The 23,306-nt window shown below is 40.8% G+C and overlaps 1 protein-coding gene across 36 annotated transcripts in view; it reads right to left on the reverse strand.

Moving 5' to 3' along the window:
- FNBP1 (formin binding protein 1) overlaps positions 1-23,306 on the reverse strand; it is a 102,778-nt gene that overhangs the window by 29,027 nt on the left and 50,445 nt on the right. For all 36 annotated transcript variants that reach the window (XM_074846736.1, XM_074846768.1, XM_074846767.1 and 33 more), the window contains exons 5-8: positions 22,374-22,436; positions 21,460-21,564; positions 6,642-6,770; positions 4,764-4,910 (exon numbers count right to left, since the gene is read on the reverse strand). In XM_074846736.1, coding sequence (XP_074702837.1) covers positions 4,764-4,910; positions 6,642-6,770; positions 21,460-21,564; positions 22,374-22,436 — 444 coding nt within the window. The remainder of the gene's footprint in view (positions 1-4,763; positions 4,911-6,641; positions 6,771-21,459; positions 21,565-22,373; positions 22,437-23,306) is intronic.

Genomic DNA, 23,306 nt, shown 5'->3' on the forward strand with positions numbered 1-23,306 from the left:
TAAATAAACAATTGATCTACAGAAATAAAGCAGGTGAGCTTTAGCTTTAGTCTCAAATAGCCCATTATTCCTGTTCTGACGTTCTAGTCCATTTTGCAAAGGTATTACAGAGACCAGTCATTACTCAAAATGCCAACAGATAAAAAGCAGAGGACTACTATTTAGGGAAATTAAAAATACATAACTATCATTAAAGCATAGGTCATTGTAGTTAACTAAAGATGATGCTTAGGAAGAGTAAACTCAGGTGTCCTCGTTCCAACCTTCCACTGACCTGCACAACCCCTGAGTCTGACCACAACCCAGCAGCGTTTCCATTCCCTTGAATTCATTTCCAACATAAGAATCAAAATTCTGATACAAACACCTTTTAAAGGCTTCTTCATGTCTACTGGTGAAAATGACTAAGAGCTTATTATTGTTAACTTTACTAACCAGAAAAGCAATCATACTTCAGTAACCCAACAGAGAACTTAAGTGACTCGTAACAAATACTTAAGGTATAGATTTGCTGGGCATGCAGCTATAAGCAAACCAGTATAAAATCCTAATTAATGCTCCTATATAAAGGAGCTCTTGAGTGACCACACTGACACAAGTGGATAAGTTGGTGCTTGTGAACTCAGCTACAGTAAATGGCAGGAGTTGCTCTTACAAGCTTTACCTAACAACTGAGTAGTCCAAGGTCATGCAAGTGCGGGCAGTGGCTGGGAACTCCACACGCTGTCATTAAAGCCACATACCCTTTTGGCACTAACTACTAGATTTATGTCAGCCACACTCTGGCAGTATACTGTAGGCAATGGTGTCGCTGTTTTTTAGACAAGGGTGGGAATAAATCAAAGAACAATAGATAACATTTGTCCCAGTCAGGTCTACAAACACAATTAATTATACATAAACTCAAATTCATACCTCAGCTTGCCAAATGCATTTAAATCTAATGGACTTTAACACATTTTGCATCTACTCGACTTCCAGGTAAGAGAGCTTTTTATGTTATATTGTTCTAACAGTTTTCTTCTAAGATCATTAGAGAAACTGTGCCACAGCACACAAATATCTTATTAGCCTCTAGAGGAGCACCACTATCCTGTTCAGATAAAAAAGATGAACTTGTTGCTTTGGAGGCATTTCACAGATTCTGCTTATGTCCACAGGTAAAATACTAATAACGAGAAATCTAGTAGGATAGATAGCCCAGAGGCCAGACTCAACTGAGCAAAACACACCTATGGGAAAAGCTTTGCAAAAGTCTTCATGGGATTGTGAAGAAAGTTAAGGTTTAAGATCCTCAACCTATCAGGTGCACTGTGAAATTCCTACAAAATTCTTCGGGAGGCAGAACAACACTTTCCAGTATCTCATCCTAGTTTGACATTACAACTTCCTGAGATCTAAACATCTGAAGAGATCTTTAATAATAGTCATGAAAGCAAGATGAAGAAGGAAGAGAGAAGAGACTACAAACACACACAAGGTTAGATCAAATACTCTATTAGTATTTTAACATATGCATGGAGCTTTTCATTTTTTTTTCTCTTAATTTTGCAGTGTTCCTTCCATTTAGTCAAAACATCCTTCCACTACAATGGTGCTAAAAATAACCAGCATGCTCCATATATCACAGAGATAATGTCATAACAGGAACTCCAAGGTCCATAACAAATTAATTTTATCTGCTGCTAGAGCCTTCTCAAGTAAGTTCTGCATAGGTTCACCTAGCAGTCACTCCAGCTCACCCTTGCAACATGACCTCTGTGTTGTCCGAGTTGTTAGAAAGAGGACATGAAAAAGAAGCGTATTTACAATTGTGTTAAAAACACAGGGCTAACCAGTATTCCCAGCCAAATCCAGACAGTTTCTATCGCTATCAGGAGGAATTCAGTACACTTCAGTGAGGGCACAAAGCAATCCTATTTACACAGTTGCAAATATAGTAACTAAGCCTGAAAGACTGGCCATTTTGCAAGTGGGCATGAGGCAGAACTGTGTAATATTTAAGATGCAGAGAATATACAAAGTATTAAATCTGTCCCATATGTCATTCTGGTTCTTCACACTATCCAATGAAATAGGGGCCCTAGAAGAAAAATGATCTTCCAGAACCCTGCTAGCATCCACAGAGGGAGGGAACACGGAGCTGGCTGTGGAAAGGAAGCCTGTTAGCAGCCTGCACTTCCACAGTGCCGATGTCACTACAGAAATACTGTTGTACTACACAATTCTGATGCTAGAAATCATTTGGTTCAGAAACGCCAGAAACCCCACCTTCATAGACCAACGTTTGTAGTAAGCCTACCCGAAGCTGAAAATTGACTATCAAAAAGCTCTGAGATACCTATGTGAAGTGCAAAGTTCTGCTGCTTTTGTTTTGTTTTTCCTTTTTGCACAGTAATGCCTTAGCATGAGCTGGTAATATTTTACTGGCAGCAAAAAACCAAAAAGCTGCAGAACTTGCAGGTTCTTACATCCTTTCAGCTAGAGCTGACAAGTGGTTTGGTACACAAGGTAAATTACTAGAATTGGCGCTTTCTCCATAATTATTTTCTGACAAGTACATCTATATTAGTTGTGGTGGTTCCAGTTAAAGCTCTGGTTTCTGAACTGAAGTTACTGTACTAACAGCAGAACTTTCATTTACCCTCCCCCTTCTTCAGTAACTCTGTATGTGATAGCTGGGTAGAAAAAGTGAAAATAAGCCCAAAGCTAAATAAGAACTCCAAATGCATGACTGCCTTTTGTCAGTGTCATACTGTCTGACCTTATACATTTCAAGTTTAGTGATACCGTACGTTTGTTTATGATTACCAGATCCTGGAGATCTGCTCCCAGCTGGGAAACACATGTCTGAATGGGCCCAGAGTTTCACACAAAGCTTTTCCTGCTCAGCAGGCTCTTGGTTTTGCTCACCATTGTACTAGCTATATTATCACCAGCTGTCCTTGCATTCAACTTTGCTGGAATCTGACCTCATTTTCAAAGTTGACTACAGCACAGATCTAGTTGACTTTCATAGCCAAATTTTTTCAAGCTTGAAAAAGATGAGTAAAGGAGAGAACCTTCAATTTGAATCTTTTGAGGAAATTTCTCCTGATGGTAGCCTAAGCAAGCCCAGACTTGCTTCTTAGAATATTAAGGGGTGAGATGGGAAAGGTCTGCTGTAACACTCTGCGTTAGTGGCAAAGGCAGTACATTATCTGGAAATAGATAAAATACAGCTTTTAAACTGCTACTGTGTGCACCAATGGCCATGCTTGCAAAGCGGCAGGACCTGCATGCTACAGAAAGGCAGGAACAAGCATATCAGTTATCAAGAAAGTTAGAAACTACTGTTCCAGAGATGAAAAAAATCTGTGATGATTTTTAAGAAAAAACAATCCTGTATGGGCATAGCTGTTTTCCAGATAGAACACGCTAAAACCTTTGTAATTGCTCAGATATAAGAAATTTGGTTAAATACATTTTTGTTAGCATGGTGCTTACAGGAGATCCCTTAGTTATCAATGCTCAAAACCACCATTTTCTAATGTCATACTTGTGCACGAGCCATCAATCTGACTTATCTGTGTGCAAGAGAGACTAACTTGAATATGAAATTCACAGCAATTCTAACACCTAGCTAAGCCTTATGTGTGTTTTACTAAGACCTCACTTGAATCTTCAAGCAGAGCATAGGCTTAGATATGAATCTCCCCAACATGATTTTACCATGCAGCACCTCAATAAGGGTACGTTGTTCTAACGTGGGAATCTGTGCTCCAACTCCCCCCTTCTCCTGCCCTGAAAGGGTAATTTTCATATTCCTTGGTTTCCTACACTGCTCTCTGTGAGAGCAATTGCCAAGCAGAAAGCAGTGGATTCATTTCAAAACTTCAGCCCCAGGCTTATGCTGCCAATTAATGGCAGTCTCCAGGCTCTGGGCATTGAATAACTCAGAAAAGATTCCAGTGAAAAAGACGTATGAGAAATTCAAACAGCCAGCAAGACACATGCTGTTTGTATTTGAAGCACTAATGTGATCCATGAGAAGGACTGAAAGAGCGAGCAGAGACTTCATTTACAAAGGGAGCAGATCATTCCTAAAACAAAATAGAAAACACATTTGTCCTTGTGCTAACCATACATCAGGAAGCTCAATCGAACTCTCGATCAGCCTTTTTATCAGGAAGGCTTCTTTTTACTCCTACAATGGTGTTCAGCAATCAAGATTGCTAGCAAACATCAAATCTGCAAAGATAGATTTTACAGTAAAGTAGAAATTTTGACAGAGTTGTTTGCAATAATTTATGTAGCCAATACTTAAATGCTTCCGTTATTATGAAAACTGGAATGAAGACATATCTGCAACATTCAGTTTTCTGACTGTTAGACATAGAACCCATCTGAATAAGAATTGGTGATTATTAGGTATCTGGAATTATGCCCACCATCTTCCTTATCCTATGCAGAAGCCTATTTTTCAATTACAATATTTCAAAAAGTAATTAACCTAGTAAAAAGGAGAGAATATTCCTAAAAGTAAAAAAAAAAAATAATTGAAAAAGTGTGGTGGTAGAAGCATTGCTGGGCGTTAAGTAGATTTGGGAAATAATCTGAGCACATCCTGCCTCAGACAAAGTAGCTTGGGACAAGAAGCTATTCTTTGTTTTAGTTCTATGACTATAAAGCTCTTGTGCTGCAGCCCGGACCGAGGATTTAAGTCTCCATAAGTGATTAATACTAAAAACGAGAAGCAACAATCGAAACAATGCAACACTTACATTCTTGTGATCAATTGATTCTGCAGCCTTTGTTATTTCATCCAGACACTTTCCAATGATAGGGATCACTTGGCGGTCAACCTCCGCGAAAGTTTTCATGGATTCACCTATCCTCACGATTCTTCTTTCCTCCATCTCTTGTATTTTCTAAAACATTAGATTTCATTCAGATCAAATATCAAGATTAACTTCAGAGTTTCAACTGATTTTTCTCCCCAGCATATATCAGCTGCTTTAAAATTTATGGTTTAAATATATTTTTAAGAACAAACTAGGACAGCTGTTCTCATGAAGGCACCAAGTGATACTGTTCCCTTAAATATCAAAATGCCATTCTAAAAGTAATCTCTGTCACTATTACTGGGAATTTTTCAATTAGCTTTCTGTGTTAAGAAAATGCTGATTTGTCAAAACCCCAGCTTTGGATTTTTGTAAGGATAGCTCCTAAGGCTTTTAAGAGAACTTCTGCAACAATAAATTCTTACGTTTTCTACACATGTTCTGAAAGATCTTATTTTCATTCCACTGCAGAATCCAAGCAAACAAAAATCTTGATGTCTCCCCCTTTTCCCTAGAAGGTAATTTTTGTTTTTCAGGCAGTCCTGTACATCATGTATTGTTCATACCAGGACTTCACAACATATGCTCCCTGTTGCTCAATGGACTCAGTGCCACGATCTCCAGCATCTATTCCATGGGCCTCTCGTGTACAACAGAGGGAAACTGGATGTGGTGTAACACTTATGACAGATTATAACAGGATAGGAAGGGCATGAACAGGAACGGCCTGTTTCATACTAGACTGCAGGAATCTTATGGAGCACTGTCAACTTAAAAATCCCCATTGTCTTGACTGATCCACAAGCAACATAAATTCTTTACAAAACAACTTATTTCAACATCTAAAAGAAAGCACTAGAGCTTACTGGTGCACTGGTAGTGAAAAGGATACATCTGCAGTACTGTAAGCATGCTCACCTACAAATCAGAGCATTTATTAGATCTACCATTACATACAAATATACATTGCAAAAATTTTTATATCTGATGTCAGAGATAAATTATCTCAAGACATTGGTTTGAAATACCATGAAGCAAAAGAGGTGGTGTCCATTTAGCTAAGAAGTTCCAGCTACGGATAAGAAAATGCACATTTACTACGCAAATATTAGTTATTTCTCATCAGATAAGTATGTGACATTTTATCCCTTAAAGAGGTTGTATTTTCCACTTCTGATGCTTATGACCCATTACAATGGAACAGTCATTTAGAACTTCTGTTCTACTACATTAACCTCTTCGTTCAGTCAACCACAAACTCAGATCTTCAGTCAATATAAATCTGATGGCTTTTTTGTTCTTTCTCTAGTCTTTCTTTAGGCACCCGAAGACAATCAGCAAGCTTGCTTAAACCCTCTGACATGCACTACTGCAGAATTATTGTGGTTTAAATTTAAACATCTGTGAAGTCTGATTTGAAGACAGGTTATAAAGGCTTTACAGATGTAATGACGCCCATCTGACTCCTGCTCCAATAACACAAATAATGCTCTCATTCCCCAGCTGCATGGACACAAGAGTTTAACAGAGCAAGATTGTGAGGATTCCAAAGACTATCGTAATGTGTCATGACGATTCAATGTCACCTTCCTCATATATTATTTATCACTTGATATCTAGTCTAAGAGAAAGGGACAATTTCTCCTACCAAGCTCTCCATCTCTTGGGTTGGCAGACTGTATGTAAGATTTGCTAATGGTGACTAAAATTACTAAAAAGTAAAAGACAGGTTCCTAGAACTGAGGCAAGGTGCAATACACCCCTCTGTTCTAATCACAAGATTATGAGCTACTCTAGATGAGTGCTCGTGATCCTTACCTGGAAGATGTTTGGTATGTGTGTGTAGTAATGATCATGCTGCTCACTGTTGAACTTCTGTAGAGTGGAAGAATATTCTGCTTTGCTGTCTTCTGCCATTTGATGTCGCAGCTGGGCTTGCTGTCTTGCCTAAAGACATGCCAAAATAAGTTTATCATTTATACTACATGGAAAGAAATTGCATTGCGTGACTCCTCATCTTGCTATCCTTACCAGTAGGCACCACAGGAACCTTAGCATACGGGTCTGAACACCTCAGCTTTTGGTTTACTCCTATTTTGTGAAACAGTTCATCTACATCAAGCATAAGCCTGCACACTGCCCCCATTCTTTTCTTGTGTTACAACATGCTCTTTCCATGAACAATCTCTGCTTGTACAGCATGTAAAACACTGAACAAGTTTGCCCTTTACTAGCCCACTTAACAGGCATGCACGTTTTCTGTATGGTCACTCTTCCTGCTCCACTATGTGCCCCCTTGGATGGCACCTGCTTTGATGAACTACCTACCTGTTGGCGAGCAGTATTTTGGGGGGAAAGGGAAGTGACAAAAAAGCCAGCACGGTTTTGTCTCATTTCACATGTCTTAGCCAACATAATCATGACAAAACATCTTAACTTGTGCTCCCACTGTGCTCCTGCAAAGTCCTTTATCTGCACCTCCTTGAACAGTGCTGGCATGAAGTGCACAAAGAAAAGGGAGCCCAAGAAGCAGCTGAGACACGACTCCCTTCCTATTTTTACCTACACAGATGATTCGCTTTACTACCCACCATAGCAGAACACTGGGCAATTAACCTCACTTCTTTCCCTAGAACAGCCTGTCCTCGAGTGACCCTTTTATATTTTCCGATTTACAATTCTGCTTCCCAAGGCCTTCTGTTATCTGTTTCACTGCCCAATATTATTCCCTTACTGTCTATCCCATCTGTTTATTTTAGTTGCCTTTTCCTTCCTTGCTGTTGGCCTTCATACAGCAGCAATTCCTTCTCTTCCCTTCCTACCCAGTTCCCCACACCCATATGCCTTCACTCCCTGTCCTGCACCCACACATCGGAGCTCCCCACTCTCCCACTCGCATCCACCTGGCCGGGGCTCTGCTGCTCTCGCTGCTCCCACACAGCCCCACTCCACCATGCACGCTCCCACCTGCCCCAGCAGAGCCTGCTCCACGGCTGCGGACCAAATGCTTGCTCCTGTGAGAGCTTTGCCATTGATCAAGGTAAGCCCAGGATTTGGCTTTGTAAATCTAAACTATCCTGAGTTTGCACTCATTTTTCAGGCACTCACAGAGCCTCTTCACCCTCCGCTGCCTGTCTAGTCCTGGAACAGTGCTGTGCGCGTCCCCGAAGTGTTATGTTCCAATCACACCCTAAATTTCAAAATAATCCCTTTAAGAAAGGAGAAAGAAAGATTGCTTTAAAAATTATTTAAAGGATTTTTGGGCATTTCACAGAAAACAGCACAGCAATTAATTTTAACATATTTTAAGTGGGCTCCCATTAAAAACAGTTCAGAATGGGGTTATTCTTTCAACTGTTCCAAGCAGACAATAGTTTCCTGACAATAAATCCATGAAATACCAAATCATGGAACATTTTAGTAATCATAACTGGAAGGTAACAGATTCTGCCAGAAGGTTTCAAATTTCAGTTTGCAAAAAAATAGGCTTCCCTCCCATTTGTCCAGCTCACACATCTCACCCAATAATTTATTTCACCTCAATTCAGCTATTTCTTTTGCAAGCACAGTCAATTGTAGGAATTTCCTAGATCCCCTTCACATTCTTTCTACAAAAATCATTCAAGCACAATGAGAAAAAATACTGGGCACTGAGTGCATAATCGGAGATAAAACAGTAGCATCAAATGGAAAAGACTGCAACTATAACCAAATAAATAAATCAAATAAAAAAGACAGACTCTCAACTTTGCTTGTTCCCCAGGAGTTTTAACTGTCCACTAACTCCTGTAAAGGATGCATATATAACTTCAGAAAATTTACCTGCTGCAGTGAAATTTCCAGAAGCCATATCAATCATTTTTTCCACCCAAGTGCTATACAGCTTACTAAACTTTATCATCCACCCACTCATATATAGCTACATTAAACATGAGTGGAAAACAATATAGCCCTGTACTACAAACACAAATTTACCAGCAAAACAAAGTCAGCCATGGAAAGGCTGACAGCTGTAAGAGTCATGTACGCTTGTCTCCCAACCCCTTCCTCAAGTCCCAGCTGCTCCAGATCAATATCCATTTGTGAGGCCCATTCTCTTCATCTACCTAAGAGCAACCCATTGTTTGAGCTGACTTCTACAACAGCCCCAGTCCCACTCATACAGCTGTCTCTCTTTTTTTTTCCCCAAATAGTGCAACTCAGGAATTTGTCCCTTGACTCTATTGTTGAAGCAGAAAAACAAGAAATCCATTATTACACATTTCCAGGCAGATCCAGCAAACATTAAGTCATCAGAGTTCATTTTCATGAGCAAGCTCATTGGTTGGATATGAGCAAAGTAACTCTGAGCTAAATGTATACAGGAGTAGATGCTTGGTTTCCAAAACTATCTTAACTGGCCCCAAGTAAGAGGAGGCAACAGATGAGTAAGTAAAATTGGGAACATTCCAAAACCAAGAATTTTTGTATGAGAGCCCCAGTGATGTTTTGTTTCTCCTGGCCATTTAACGCATTTGGCAAGCTTCAAACAGTTTAAATATTTTTCCAGTGAGGTATTTGGATCTTAAAATAAAAATATAAAAAAAGTCTACAATTTTTTTATTCCTTGAATATGTCACTCTAACATCATCACTTCTAGTATTAACAGAATTACATTTTATAGCTAGGTTATTGCACTCTGCTGAAGCACAGAATGATAAAAATGAGCTGATGACATTAAGTTTCACATTCAGAGTAATGGATGTAGTAGCCTGGAGCTGCAGAGAGTCACAAGAGCTATTTCAGGAGTAATTTATAGTTAAGCTTTACAGAAAATAAATTTTTGCCTTCTTTAGTGTTCACTTGTGCATGGAAACAGCTTCAGAGAAGTATTTGTTCAGGCTTCTTAGAGTTAAAATATCTGCCCTGAACACTATTTTCAGGAGGAAAGGCTTTGGAATAACCATCTCTGGAAAACCAGATCATGACTTCAGATATAAGAGGACGATACTGTGATGCAGTTCTCAGTCAACACACTCTCTCCTTTAACTGGGCAAGGATGACTGAGGAGGAGCTCACGTTTCCAGCACCACATGTGAAACCACAATCCAGATCTTCTACAGACTGCCAGATTACTCAGTTGTAAGAGATGTCAAAGCTAGGTACTTGTAATGCAACAAAAAATCCCCTCCTGCCTTGAAAGGAAGAAAGAATGAGGTCACCTCTCAGCATCATGAAAAAGCAGAAAAGGGTATATACATTTGAGGCATTTGTGGGGAGAAGAAAAGCAATTTGCTTTCAAATGTGTACTTCTGCACATATTTGCAAAAGATACACAGATTTTGCATGCTCCCCCCACCCCCAAACATACATCTGTATGTAACATCTTTCTGTCCCCAAATAAACGTGCCCAGTGTATATAGATATTGCCTCCTTCTCCAAAGTCTGTTTTTGTTAAGGCAGCTCTTCTCTGAACTCATATGGCAGCAACAAACCCAAAAGGTCACATATACCAATGCATGTCTCATCAAGAAAGAGTTGTGGTGAATGGAGTTAAATCCGGTTGGCGGCTGGTCACAAGTGGTGTCCCCCAGGGCTCAGTTTTGGGGCCACTTCTCTTTAATATCTTTATTGATGATCTAGATGAGGGGATCGAATGCACCGTCAGTAAGTTTGCAGACGACACCAAGTTGGATGGGAGTGTTGATCTGCTCGAGGGTAGGGAGGCTCTGTAGAGGGATTCGGACAGGCTGGAGCGATGGGCTGAGGCCAACTGTAGGAGTTTTAATAAGGTCAAATGCCGAGTGCTGCACTTGGGCCACAACAACCCCCAGCAGCGCTACAGGCTTGGGGAGGAGTGGCTGGAGAGCTGCCAGTCAGAGAGGGACCTGGGGGTGTTGATTGACAGTCGGCTGAACAGGAGCCAGCAGTGTGCCCAGGTGGCCAAGAAGGCCAATGGCATCCTGGCTTGTATCAGAAATAGCCTGGCCAGCAGGGACAGGGAAGTGATCTTGCCCCTGTACTTGGCACTGGTGAGGCCACACCTCGATTACTGTGTTCAGTTTTGGGCCCCTCACTACAAAAAGGACGTTGAATTACTCGAGCGTGTCCAGAGAAGGGCAACAAAGCTGATGCAGGGTCTGGAGCACAGGTCTGATGGGGAGCGGCTGAGGGAACTGGGGTTGTTTAGTCTGGAGAAGAGGAGGCTGAGGGGAGACCTCATGGCCCTCTACAACTCCCTGAAAGGAGGGTGCAGAGAGCTGGGGATGAGTCTCTTTAACCAAGTAACAAGCAATAGGACAAGAGGTAATGGGCTCAAATTGCGCCATGGAAGGTTTAGGCTGGATATTAGGAAGCATTTCTTTACAGAATGGGTAGTCAGGCGTTGGAATGGGCTGCCCAGGGAGGTGGTGGAATCCCCATCCCTGGAGGTGTTTAAGAGTAAAGTTGACTTGGCGCTTAGGGATATGGTGTAGTTGGGAACTGTCAGTGTTAGGTTAATGGTTGGACTGGATGATCTTCAAGGTCTTTTCCAACCTAGACGATTCTGTGATTCTGTGAAAAGCACTCCCCAAAATGAACAACAGTCCAGTATCTGCAGCACCATTAACCTTACAGTGAGGATAGGGGTAAACTTCAGGTTTCCACTGCCATGGCAATCAGATTTAAACACAATCACACCAGAGGAGCATTTTCTATAACTAACTCTGAAAGAAAACTTTAGGTAAAGTATCCCTCTGATATACTGAGCTAGTTAAAAGCACACTAGCTGCAGGTAGGGTTTATTATGTGTGACCTCTTCTCTCACAGAACCTATACAGAATTGCCATTAAACAGAATCAAAACCAATCTTTTTTCCTTCCTTTACACAGCCTTGCTAATTGATGGGGGAGAATGCAGGGCAGCAGCTAACTGCAGGGCAGTAACAACTTTCAAAAGTGTTGACTTTTAAAAATCGGTAGAACTGTGGCTGTCTTCAGCACTTAAAAAAAATAATCATGCCTCAACAGCACTTACCTTATGTGAAAAACAACACTGAACTCAATAGCCATATGAAATGGCAACATGCACTATGGCTTCTGTCTCTTCTACAAGGTGACAGGAAAAAACCAAACATTATTCTCTCAAGACTATTTTAACCACATTTCCTGCAGCTTTTCTACCTAACCACTGAGTTGCAAAAACCAGACTTTCAAACAGCATCAGAAGTTAGTTCCACACATTTAAATGATTCCACCAGGAGTCCAGAGATGGCAGGTGCAAGCTAAGTACCAGGTGCCAGGATGGGACATAGATGCTCTAAAATCTTTCATGACTGAAGTACTTATGGAAGTATTTCTTTCACCTTTAAAATAAGAAATTAGAAGAAAGCTAACCCTGCAACCCTTTTACTCTGAAATAACTGGCATTAGGGAGATCTATTTAGTCTGAACCTACTCATCACCTGCTTGAAAGATCCTGCAGCTTAGCAATACGATGCAAGTTAAGTAATCACTGCCTATCAGAGTGAGACAAAAGAACGACAGACGAGGAAAGTTCTCCATAGTCCTTGCAAGCATGCAGTCCTAGGCAAAGCTTTATATACTGATCTGAAATCAAGCCTAGCACTTTATGCCTTTGACCAGCAGTCAGAAAAGGAAAATTTAACAGCAGAAGGGGATACAGACATCTTTATGATGGACACTGTTGATCCTGAAGGTGTGAGAAAACATTAGCAAGCTGCTATGCATTACATGCTGCCTCCCAGAGAAGTCAAAATATAAAACCTTGTATTGTGTTACTTGCACATACCTTCTTCCCCCAAAATCAGGTTTGATATGAAAGGCAACTGGTGATTAAGTGTAGGAGAAATTTTGAAAAATCAAGTACGCTTTCTGCCATTTTGGTCTCCAATACAGGAAAGAATGAAGGATATTTTGCTGAGAACAATTTTCTAAGACACATTCCAGAAACAGCAAGAGGGTCAATAGACACACTGTCTTCTGGGTTTACACAGACAAAAAATGCAGCTCCTCAAGGCTGTTATGGTGGGAGTGATATGAATAACTGAAAAGGGCAGAAAAAAGCTTTGGCTGCTATTCAGCTGATCCACACTAAGTGGAACAGTTCAACTTCTCAGCAGTCGCTCTTGTCCAGAATGGCAGAGTTTCCAGTCAAAACTTTGGTGTAGTTTTCTTTCTTCTTTCTTTTCTCCCATTCCCCCTCCCTCGCCTTTTTTTTTAAACCCAGACAGCATGTGAGATGCATCACTGCCAGGCCACTGCCTGCCAAAATAGATCCGTCTTTGGTAAATCCAAGATCAGACTAAAATGCAAACACACACACACAAAAAAAAAATCACCCCTGCCCCTCTTGAACTACCCAATCCCTTCAAAATAACTTAATGATAAAGGCAGACTCAGAAACACTTCACCAATTTCAAGAATGCTTTCAATTGCTCACAGATTTTTCAGGCTCTGGTCCTCCCTCCACCACCTCATGTAGCAGCTCTGGGACGAGCGGGCACCATCACGAACAGCAGCGGGTGCCTCTTGGTAGCAGCAACACTGGCAGCGTTTGCAGAATCATTAATAACAGTGGGAATTCTGCCATGGACTTCAAAAGCAGGGCCAGGATTTCAGGCTTTGATTTACATAGCCTCCAAATCAAGCTCCATTGTTTACTATTTTACAATAACCAGTTTGGTCTCTGAACAGGCAAGAAGAAAAAGGTTTTGAAATTTGCTTTCCTGAAAGCAGGAAGGTAGAGTGGGGGTTGAAAAATAACAAACAGGAAAAAAACAGAAAAATCTGTCTTTTTAACATTAGAAGAGGTGGAGAAAAATCTGAGAATCTGTGGATCCCTTAAATTCTTTGGCTGAATGTAATATACAAATGAGCAAGCCGCTGACAGGGGATGGAAAAATCTTCATCACCAGATCTCAGGAATTGTTATCTAGTTACATTCCACATAATTCTGCCAGACTATAGAAATGCTCACTAACAAGAGATACACTGTGGCAACAAAACACCACTGAAGCTCTAACCAGAAAGATGGACCAAATTAATGGAGCTGGGACAGTAGCACAGTAAGCATGTGGCACAAGGCTCTTGAATTGCTCTGGTCACATCTGCACTACTAAAAAAGGTAAAATAAAAGTATCATATTGCAACAAGGACTCACTTAACTGTGTCTCATACGACCAGTCCTTCAGGATGACTAAAGGCACAGTTGCTTGCTGATTAATGGAGTCCGACAGCTAGAGGTTACCTGAAATTTTTCTGAAGTGAAGGAGTCCAAGACTTTGGTTGCCTGGCTTTAGACTTCAGTTCTGCTGCAGACTCCCTTGCACAAACTTGAGTGCTGTATTTCCTCATTATGAAAGAAGTGTATCGCTTTTTCTTTTCTATCACTTTCAATTAATCCCCTCAATTTGGTCTAAAAAGTGTTGAGAGCAGTCTAAGTGTTGTGTAAGAGAAGGACCATTACATAAGATTTAAGAACAGCAGCATGCACCGCTGACATGCACCAGAGAAGAACCTCTCAGTGCACAGCCCCAAGGCCCTCGTGAAATAACTGTGCCTTGAATCCAAAAGTTTGCCTCCTTGCACTGCCATTCTCATGTCATGAATGCTAAACATCCAAACTCTCTGGGTGACCACACTGCAAATCCCTGCCAACACCCAATAGCTTGCCACACAGCTTAGAAACACAGTTCCACAAGGATACCTAACAAAAGTTTATTACAAAAGAATGAGGTGTTCACGGCGGGTGGAAGATTATGTGGACTTGAGGGACGGGGTAACAGGAAGAGATTTATTCGGAGCACTGCCAACAATGTTTAAATGATTTCTGGAGATCTGTTTAGTTGTACTAAACACAAGCAATTAAATTCTGCAGTGTATAAATGTAAGTATTGAATATAAATAATGGAAATTATTTCAGGACTGTGTAACACATTGCTTAGTTCATACTTCGAATACTAGGAATGGTCCTAGTCATCTCCCTCCAAGAAAGTTATCAGTATGAACCTGCCAGCCTTAAAACCCAACTTTATGGGTATGATACATTCACTTAAACTGAAAAACTTGGAAACAATAAGCTAAATTCTGAGGTCTCTGCTTCACTTTCCCTTAGTTCTTAAAGACGTAATGATATCTCTTCCAATATTTTGATGGAATTACTATAAACAAGCTTTCCAACTGTACAGCATAAACTAATTGCACTAGCTAAAAATGCTGGTTATATTACACTTCTGATTCAAACTGCAGTTGATCTTTAATTCAGAAGTTGCTCTTAAGCCTCCCCTTCACACCCCCTTTCCCTCCCCAACTCCTTTAGCATTATTTAGCAATCTACCTCCCAACAGAGTTGTATTGTTACAAAACTCCAATTGCTATGTAGAGCATTACTGCAGAGGAGTACTGCTAAGAGGAAATGTGAGTTCAGACGGATTTCCTTATCTCCACTAAAACTGACTGGTGCTTCTGTTCATTGATCTCTTAATACCTAACACAGCATATGCATGGGATGCACATGGATAATTATAAAGTTTTCCAGCCACTCCTGCTGCAGTCATTAACTCCTTATTAACTAGAAATCAAAACTCCTAAATTAGCCATGATTCCAAAAGGGAAACAACTGCTGTATAGTGTCACAGACAGCAGGTTGTAAACAAGGCTTACTCTTCCAGAAATGCAAATGACAGTCCTGAGGGACTTCCTATGTTCACACACTACATCATCCATTAGGAAGGAAGCAATTCAAGGAGACTGAGGTCTGCATAACACAGAGAAATAACATTAGTGTGAATCTAACAGCTTTAAGTCACATTACCAAGAGAAGACTGCACTTGAATTGATAGCAAATTTGACCCATGCCACAGAAGGTTTCAGCCAGATCCAACCGCAGAGCAAGAGAAAAGCAGCTGCCTAATCAAAGTATGTAACACCCACCACCATGCAGAGAACATGGGAAAATCTTGTGGAACATCTAACTCTCAAATAAGAAATGACAGGCCAGGCCCTCTTGCACTATGTTCAGGACTGAGCCTTACGCACCTTGCCTGCATGTTTCACTGAGATGCTGCTGCTGCACCTTTATAAATTCACAGCAGAGCACAGGAAAAGCCAAGCCTCCGGATTTATTCACTGCAGTAAGTATTTGTCATGTTAATGACAGAAACGCTGCAGAGCCTGTCCACCTTCTAACATTACCTTTTCACGGCACTACATTTTCCAAAATGCTGGGAAGTTCATTATGGCAATAGGTGCCTCGAGGTGGGCAGAAGGAGGGGACACAACACGCCCCACTGTCACTGGGCAGATGACTCAGCATCTGCTGAAAAATTAGTCCTATTAAGTAGTTATGATCTGCAGAAGACAGATACCCACAATCTCAGGTTATGCTGCAGTTTACCGCTGACAGTTTTAATCAACTAAAACCTGGGTGATGCACATTGCAACAACAGAGCACTGAGCTGGAGATGTTCCTCTGCGGTCTCTCTGTGAGGTTTCAGCGACGCACGCTGCATCCGCCTCTGCTGTGACTTGACTGCTGTGACAAAGCACGTTGCAAACAGTGCATGCAGGATAGTGCTGAAACACAGATTTCTCCAGAGCCCAGGTAAAAATACCTTAGTACACCCTTCATTGTGAGGATGTGTACATTCTTAAAGAAAATATTTTCATCCCACAGCACAGTAGCCTACAGGCTGGAAAAGCAGTTTACCCCTTGACAGCATAACTGCATTTGCACAGGCAGGAAGATCAGCTTATTCCAATTCCTAAGTAGCAATATTTCCACATCTATGTTCAGTAAGATTTTGGCAGTGCTTCAGCTCATGACTATCCAAGGTAATGTAAGTGGACGTGTATTCTATGGGTAGGGTGGGAGATAAAGACTCTGCACTGAAATGGATGGTGAGCACCCCAGGAACGTGGCATAAGAAAAGAGAAGAGAAAACAAAACCAAGTGTGAAATATCAATATCTCTCTGTAGTTATATTTATAGACTAGAAAATTAATGTCATGGTGATACTGTATTATGAGGTTTTATGCCTTTATGCAAATCTTCAGCTATTCTGGGACTCCAAAAATCTTGGCTAGAGCAGATATAACCTGATCTGAAAGTCACAGAGCACTGGGGAAAGCTCCTACAGATTTCAATAAAGTTGAGATTATTTCTATTTCCCTCAGTTTCTCACTTCACTTCAAAAGCAAAACAAAAACGGACAAAAAAAGGCCAGCACATCTAAAACTCGTAAGTATCTCAGAGTCAGCACAGGAATAGAACCATCAACTTTTTCATTTCTTTTGGTTTTAGATATGACATATGATTGAGCAGGGAAGAGATGAAGGAATGGAATGATAATTCTGTAATAATAATAATTTTGGAGTCATTTTCATTTCAAACTGACAGCTGACTTGAACAAGCTTAAGCAGCTGTAAGCTGAAAGAAAATTCAGTAGGAAAACCCCACTGCCCCAGAAAATATGTCCAACTGTCACAGGATACAAATAAAAACTTAATACAAGTTCATCCTTTCTGGGTGCGGGTTGAAGACTTATTAAAAATGAGTCAAAAATACACAGCAGCAAAATACCAGCCCATGTTTTTAGCAGTGTCAAGAGGCTTCTTAACTTACGGGAGTTAAGGTCAAATTTGCACTTTATGTTTTTCTAAATCTACTACTACCAAACTACTTTCTAAATCCACAATACATTTACATTTATCTCAAAACAACTCCAGGTAGAACTCTCCTACCATAACAGGAACAAAGGTCAGAACAAGGTGATGAGACCTGACTTCAGGACAGCAGTTCTGATAAGTGACACACAGCTCATTTTTTACTACTCAAAGCTGAAGTTGTTTTCTGGCAAAAAACAACTAGGACACCAACACATGACTGCATTACCCTTCAGCAAAGGGACAGATCCTGCCTGACACCAAGTACCTCAAACCACTGTTCTCCCCTGCAACTGCTGTGCAAACCAAGAGACAAAACGTTTACCCCTTCCCATGGTTGGCTTCAGCTACTTCCTCTTTCAAGAGATTCTGAGAAGTCTACTTTGAAAATAAACCTTTAGAAAACCTAGCTGATTTTTATTTTTATTGCAAGAAGTCTGCAAAGGCATCACTGGGTACTACCACATTATCCCATAAAGATGTCAGCTTTTTAGTGATTGCAGCTCTAAAGAGAAGGAACAAACAATAGAGTGCTTCCTTATATGTCCACCAGCTCTGTGCTGCTGGCAGAGACCATTTCCCCAAATGGTCAAAAAATTGAAGCAGCTCCACTGTGGTTTTTGAAGGAGAACTGCTTTTAAGCAGACATCCCCCTGTGATCTAAACGAAACTAAAGCTTACAGCAATACCTACAAGGCTTCCCGGTGTTGCCGACAGCATATTGCACCATTTACTTAGTTTATAAGGATATTTTCCCAGTACATCTTTCTGCAACACAGTAAGGTTCCTACCCTGACTTTGCTAAACTGTACCGACAAAACCTTTGTGCCAAACTGCACTTTGTGTTGACACTTAAATTATCTCTGTGCAAATGTCAGCTGCTGATAATTTAGAGGCTCAGTGCAAACACAGGAAGGGAGCTCAGGGGCCCTAATCCACTCTCCTTTGATTCCTGCATAAGGTCTGTGACCATTGCAGAAACTGAACACAGCCTTTTGCTCCATGTTCATACCACCAAAAAAGGAGCGGGGAGGAATCAAAGCTAAACACCCTGGTTTCTCCTAGATCAACGACCAGACTGGCCAGCTGCAAAGATGATCAAGCTCATACTGGCCACAGAAGTGGCACAGAAGGCACATGCCTTCTGCATATCAAACCTGAGCTGGTCCTACAAAAGGGAGTTTGGACCCAGGTGCAAGATACCCACACTGCACACCCAGCCCTGCCTCTAAGCACCACCTGAGGCCCTTCATGAAACAGTCCTGGAGAAATAAGAAGTCACTCTTAATTTTCTTCCGGGCCAGTATTCCGGTTACTTAATCCTAGCAAACTCTAACATGAAGAGTTATCCCTTAGGCAAGGCCATGTTAAGTACTAGTAGCTGGCAGCTCCATGACAGGATTTCCTGCTGCAGTTATCAAAGGCCATGATGACTGAAAGACCGAGAGGTCTGAGCATTTCAGAGCCTCAAACAGTTTAGCATTAGGTGCATTAGCAAATTGCAGCTATACATTTTTTCAATTGCATGTGTCATTGTGATCGCTGCAGAATTTTAATCCCATTACTCTATAATGCATGATGCAAAAAATAGCTCTAGTAGCTGCTCATAATTGCAGGTACAAGCTAAAGTAGCCAAGGTGTCAATCTCAAGCTGAAGAAATGAGGGCAACCGACCCCTCGTTCCTTGTTCCTCCACCTTGTTCCTCCTCCAAAGTGAGCAGCATTGGCTCTGAACACAGCCAAATTGTCTGCTTTCCTGGCCAGACAGATTTTTGGGAGCTTTTGGGAGTAGAAGTGCAGCACCCAATCCATAAAGGGCAAGAGAAAAATCAAGAACTGCTGTAATAGGAGAAGGAGGTAAAAGTCCTCATATTGCTTCATTTGAAGCTGAGCAGTTTCTGCATCTCCCTGGAGCGAGTCAGCAAGAGCTGCCCTCACCAGCAGCGCTTGGTTAAACAATATCCTATTTTGCACTTGGGAGTTATGTAAGAGCGGTCCCAGTCACACGGGCAGAGGGAAGCAAAGAAAGGGCATTATTCAGAGCCCTACATGGATGAACCCAGTTTAACACATGCACTTGGAAAACACTGTTCTCTCTGTTCAGTAATATTATTTCACATTCCACTCGTTTTGATAACCTTTTCCTTCTCCATCTACCCCACTGACTGACTGGAAAGTTGACTAGTGCCTTCTCCTGACATTAGCCAACGCACATGACTGCAACAGATTTATTTTTTTTCTTTCAAGATGCTACTGAGCCTCATTTTGCAATAAATAATGTACAAATCCATCCAATAAAAAGTTAGAGAAATTTAGAAAGGAAGCCCCTCTGCTTCACTGTGCAGGGAAAGAGCACCAGGGTGGGGACTGCTTCCCAGAGTTTACCTAACACTATCAGACTGATATAGCACCAATACGCAGCCTTTCACTCTAACCAGAAAAGGTCAGATGTAGAAGTAAGGTGTTTCAGCCCTCTATTTCAAATAGTAAGTCTTGTCTCTGTATGCCTTTGACATGGCCTCAGCTTTGGGAAAAAAAAAAAAAAAAAAAATCTAGGGCAAGTGCTAATTTTATCTATGAAAAAATGTATTCTAAAATCACTTTATACATTTAAAGCAGAGATGATCCTCCTCTGTCAAAAAAACCCACATGTGGAGCTACATCGTTAACAATCCTGTACATGCATTCATCTGTAAAGTGCCCTGACAAATCCAGAAGGCAACAAAGGATCAGATCTGCACGGTGAATTTACAACTAATAGCCAAGCAAATTACAAGACCAAAGAGGTATTTTCTCCTTTGATACACAATAGCACTTTAGGGAAGTTTTCTGAGCTTCTTTTTCCATTTACTGTCCTCATTTCTAATAGTGTCCCTGATACCATCTGCTACGCAACCTCCATGATTCTCAGCATACTAGAAGTATCTTAAGATCCCACAGATGTAAAGAAAAATTTGTATTTGAGAGCTTCCCAGGATTGAATTAACTGAGAACAGAAAGCAGCAGACCTCTTGAGGAGAAAAACCTATGTTTTACAAGGATCATCTTGGACTGGAAAAGATTCCTTACCTATAATTCAGTTTCCTTTCCTGTCCCTGCAACAAAATGTTTGGTATATTTGAAGTTCAGGGAAGACAAAACTGGCCTTACACACTGTAACATGATGGTTCTGATCTACATTACCACATCTTCTGAGCAGGTTGGTAACACCAAAAAGAGAAGCGATTTAAACACACTTTCTCCTTCTCCATTGCTTCCTTAAATTATAGGTACACCACTGGCCTTGGACATTTAAACTTTAAGCATCCTTCTGCATGCCTGATTTGGAATCAAACTAAAGAGAAGAGATATTTCAAGATGGATATGCTGAAAGAGAAATCAATGTTTAAAACTAAGCATCAGATCAAAAGCTTCACTGAATGGGGATCAATGTATAAAAACCACAAGTGACTCTGCAACCAGACAGCAACTGAGAAATAAAAATAAAAGCTATGTGCCATCTGTGACAAGCACAATTCCGGGATTCTGCATAACATGAAAAGCTGTCCTGCTGTAAGCCTAGGACCTCAAACAACAATTCTGGTAATACTTCATTGTGACCAATGACATCGGGACATCTTCAAAGTCTTGCTCAAAAGGCAGGAAGTTTAGTTCTACCTGGATCACCAAGTGACCAACGTGTGGTAACTACAAGCACCCCTCAGGGAGCCCTCACAAGCCTGACTGCCACAGAATCTGGGGTGTTAACACTGATTTTGCATAAACTCCTTTAGAGCCATGACAGCTATGTTAAACTCAGATATCATCTTACTGAAGAAAACTGACTGTATTTGTTTAGAATTTTTATGCAAATGTAAGTCTCTGCAGAGATGTCTCTATTTTTAATTAACCTACAGACTGTCTTAAGTGAGGCATTAAGCCTCAGAGGGTTTATCCTAAACTAAACCTATCACACCCATGTTTACAAACAATCTCTCCATCCTCTGGCTCACCTTTTCAACATCTGCTTTTGTAACATTGATGTCAGCATCCATTTTCTCGAAATACTGCTGTGCTCGGTCAGCTTCTTTGCAATCACGTTCAAACCGCCTTTTACTCTGAAAAGAAAAAACAGAAGCCTTCATTATGGGAAAGCAGCGTGATATAAAAATCTACCTAAAATTAATACCTGCCCCTAAACTGATCTGCTGTAACAACTGTCAGATTTTAGGACTCGCTTGTTTACATTAGAATGCATTTCCAATCTAAAGAACTTTTTTTAAGTTACCAGAAACACATTTTTTGTTCTGTTCTTCAGGCTGCTTGCTTCTCCCAACATCACCAGTATTTCAATGTCTTTTCCCTGTTAGCATCTTTTCTGCTCTCATGGGCCAAATCACTCCCAACACTTAAACCTTTCATCTTTATAATGCACAAGGGAGTTTGCAAGTAGGACTTTTGGTTACTGATGCCCTCTTTATCCTCTCCTGTACTTACAGTCTCGCTTTTCATTCACCACATGAATGACAATTCCAATTTATTTACTTTTGAGAAACAGCACCTTACTCAAGAGATGGTCCCATTCAATTTATTCATGCAGTATGAAGCTATTCAGCTTACAGTGGAATATCTGAATAGGACCCTTAGGGACTCTATTTCCAGCAACACTTAGCACACTTTTCAAGTCATATCAAATGATATGCTACTCACGATAGACACAGATCCCACAGAAAGCCAAGTGTACTATTAAAAACAGACTTTTTCATGTCTACCAGTGTAAGATATCTAAGACAGCAGAGCTAAAAATCCAATTTCTACAGCTTTTATCCATACATCCTCTTTTTTCCAAATATAATGTTTGGAACCATCTCTATGAAAACACTATAAAAATTACTTAAATGTCACATCTGAGGCAGTTTCCACTTACTGCTTCAAGTTGTTTCCAGCAAGTTTCAATATGTTGTTGTGCCTTTCTGCCATCATGGAAGTGCTGTTTAGAAAAAGAAAAGAGAAAAAGACAACATTTTGAACAACAAAAGAACCAGCAGCCAATTATGCTCAAGGAGTTCCAGGAAAAAAACCCAGAAATCATTCTGACAGCTGTGTTCTGCAACACTGGTAAATTGAGCAGGTGTATGATGACTATCTAATGTCTCAGCAGGCTGCAGATGTATATTTGCATCAATTATGGTGGTTAGTTAGACTAAGGCTAATTAATCCCTTTAGCAATTCTACCTTGTATTGTTCACTGTATCTCATAATTATTGGTTTCCCATACCACGAGATCTGAAGCACTTTTATTTGAGGAGTATTTCTTTGGTTACTGACTGAACACTAGCTCTAAATTAAAATTTCTCTCTACATGGAATTTACCAAGATGCCCTTGATTGGCACATTCTAACAACTGATGTTTGTCCTGATTTTCATTCAGACTCAACATAAAACCCTCTTCTTCCTAGTTACTGGTTGCGTGTGCAAGGCCAGCTGTTCATCTCCCTTGAGAGGTATTCAAGTCTTTGGGTCCCTCCAGGAACCCTCCTCTCCCACACACTGGGGGTGTGCGTGCGTGTGTGCACACACTAAGGTGTTACATACGTTTTAAATATGAGATGTCAGCTACACACTAAATAAGGCACTCCTCCTAACATGACTTTTGGAGCAAGACTCTTAACTGCAGTTGGTTTAAATCACAGTTCTTAGCCCTTACACAATGCTCTTCACCAGAGATTCTAGTATGCTTTAGATATTACCCCCCTATCTTCCATAGTCCTCACTGTTCCTCAGGAAAAGCAGTTTGTTCGAGATCACTGCATAAGGCAGTGACCCAGCTCTAAATAGGAATATTAACGCAGCCCCCAAC

Source organism: Strix aluco, chromosome 20, assembly GCF_031877795.1.
Source record: "Strix aluco isolate bStrAlu1 chromosome 20, bStrAlu1.hap1, whole genome shotgun sequence".
Classification (NCBI taxonomy): domain Eukaryota; kingdom Metazoa; phylum Chordata; class Aves; order Strigiformes; family Strigidae; genus Strix; species Strix aluco.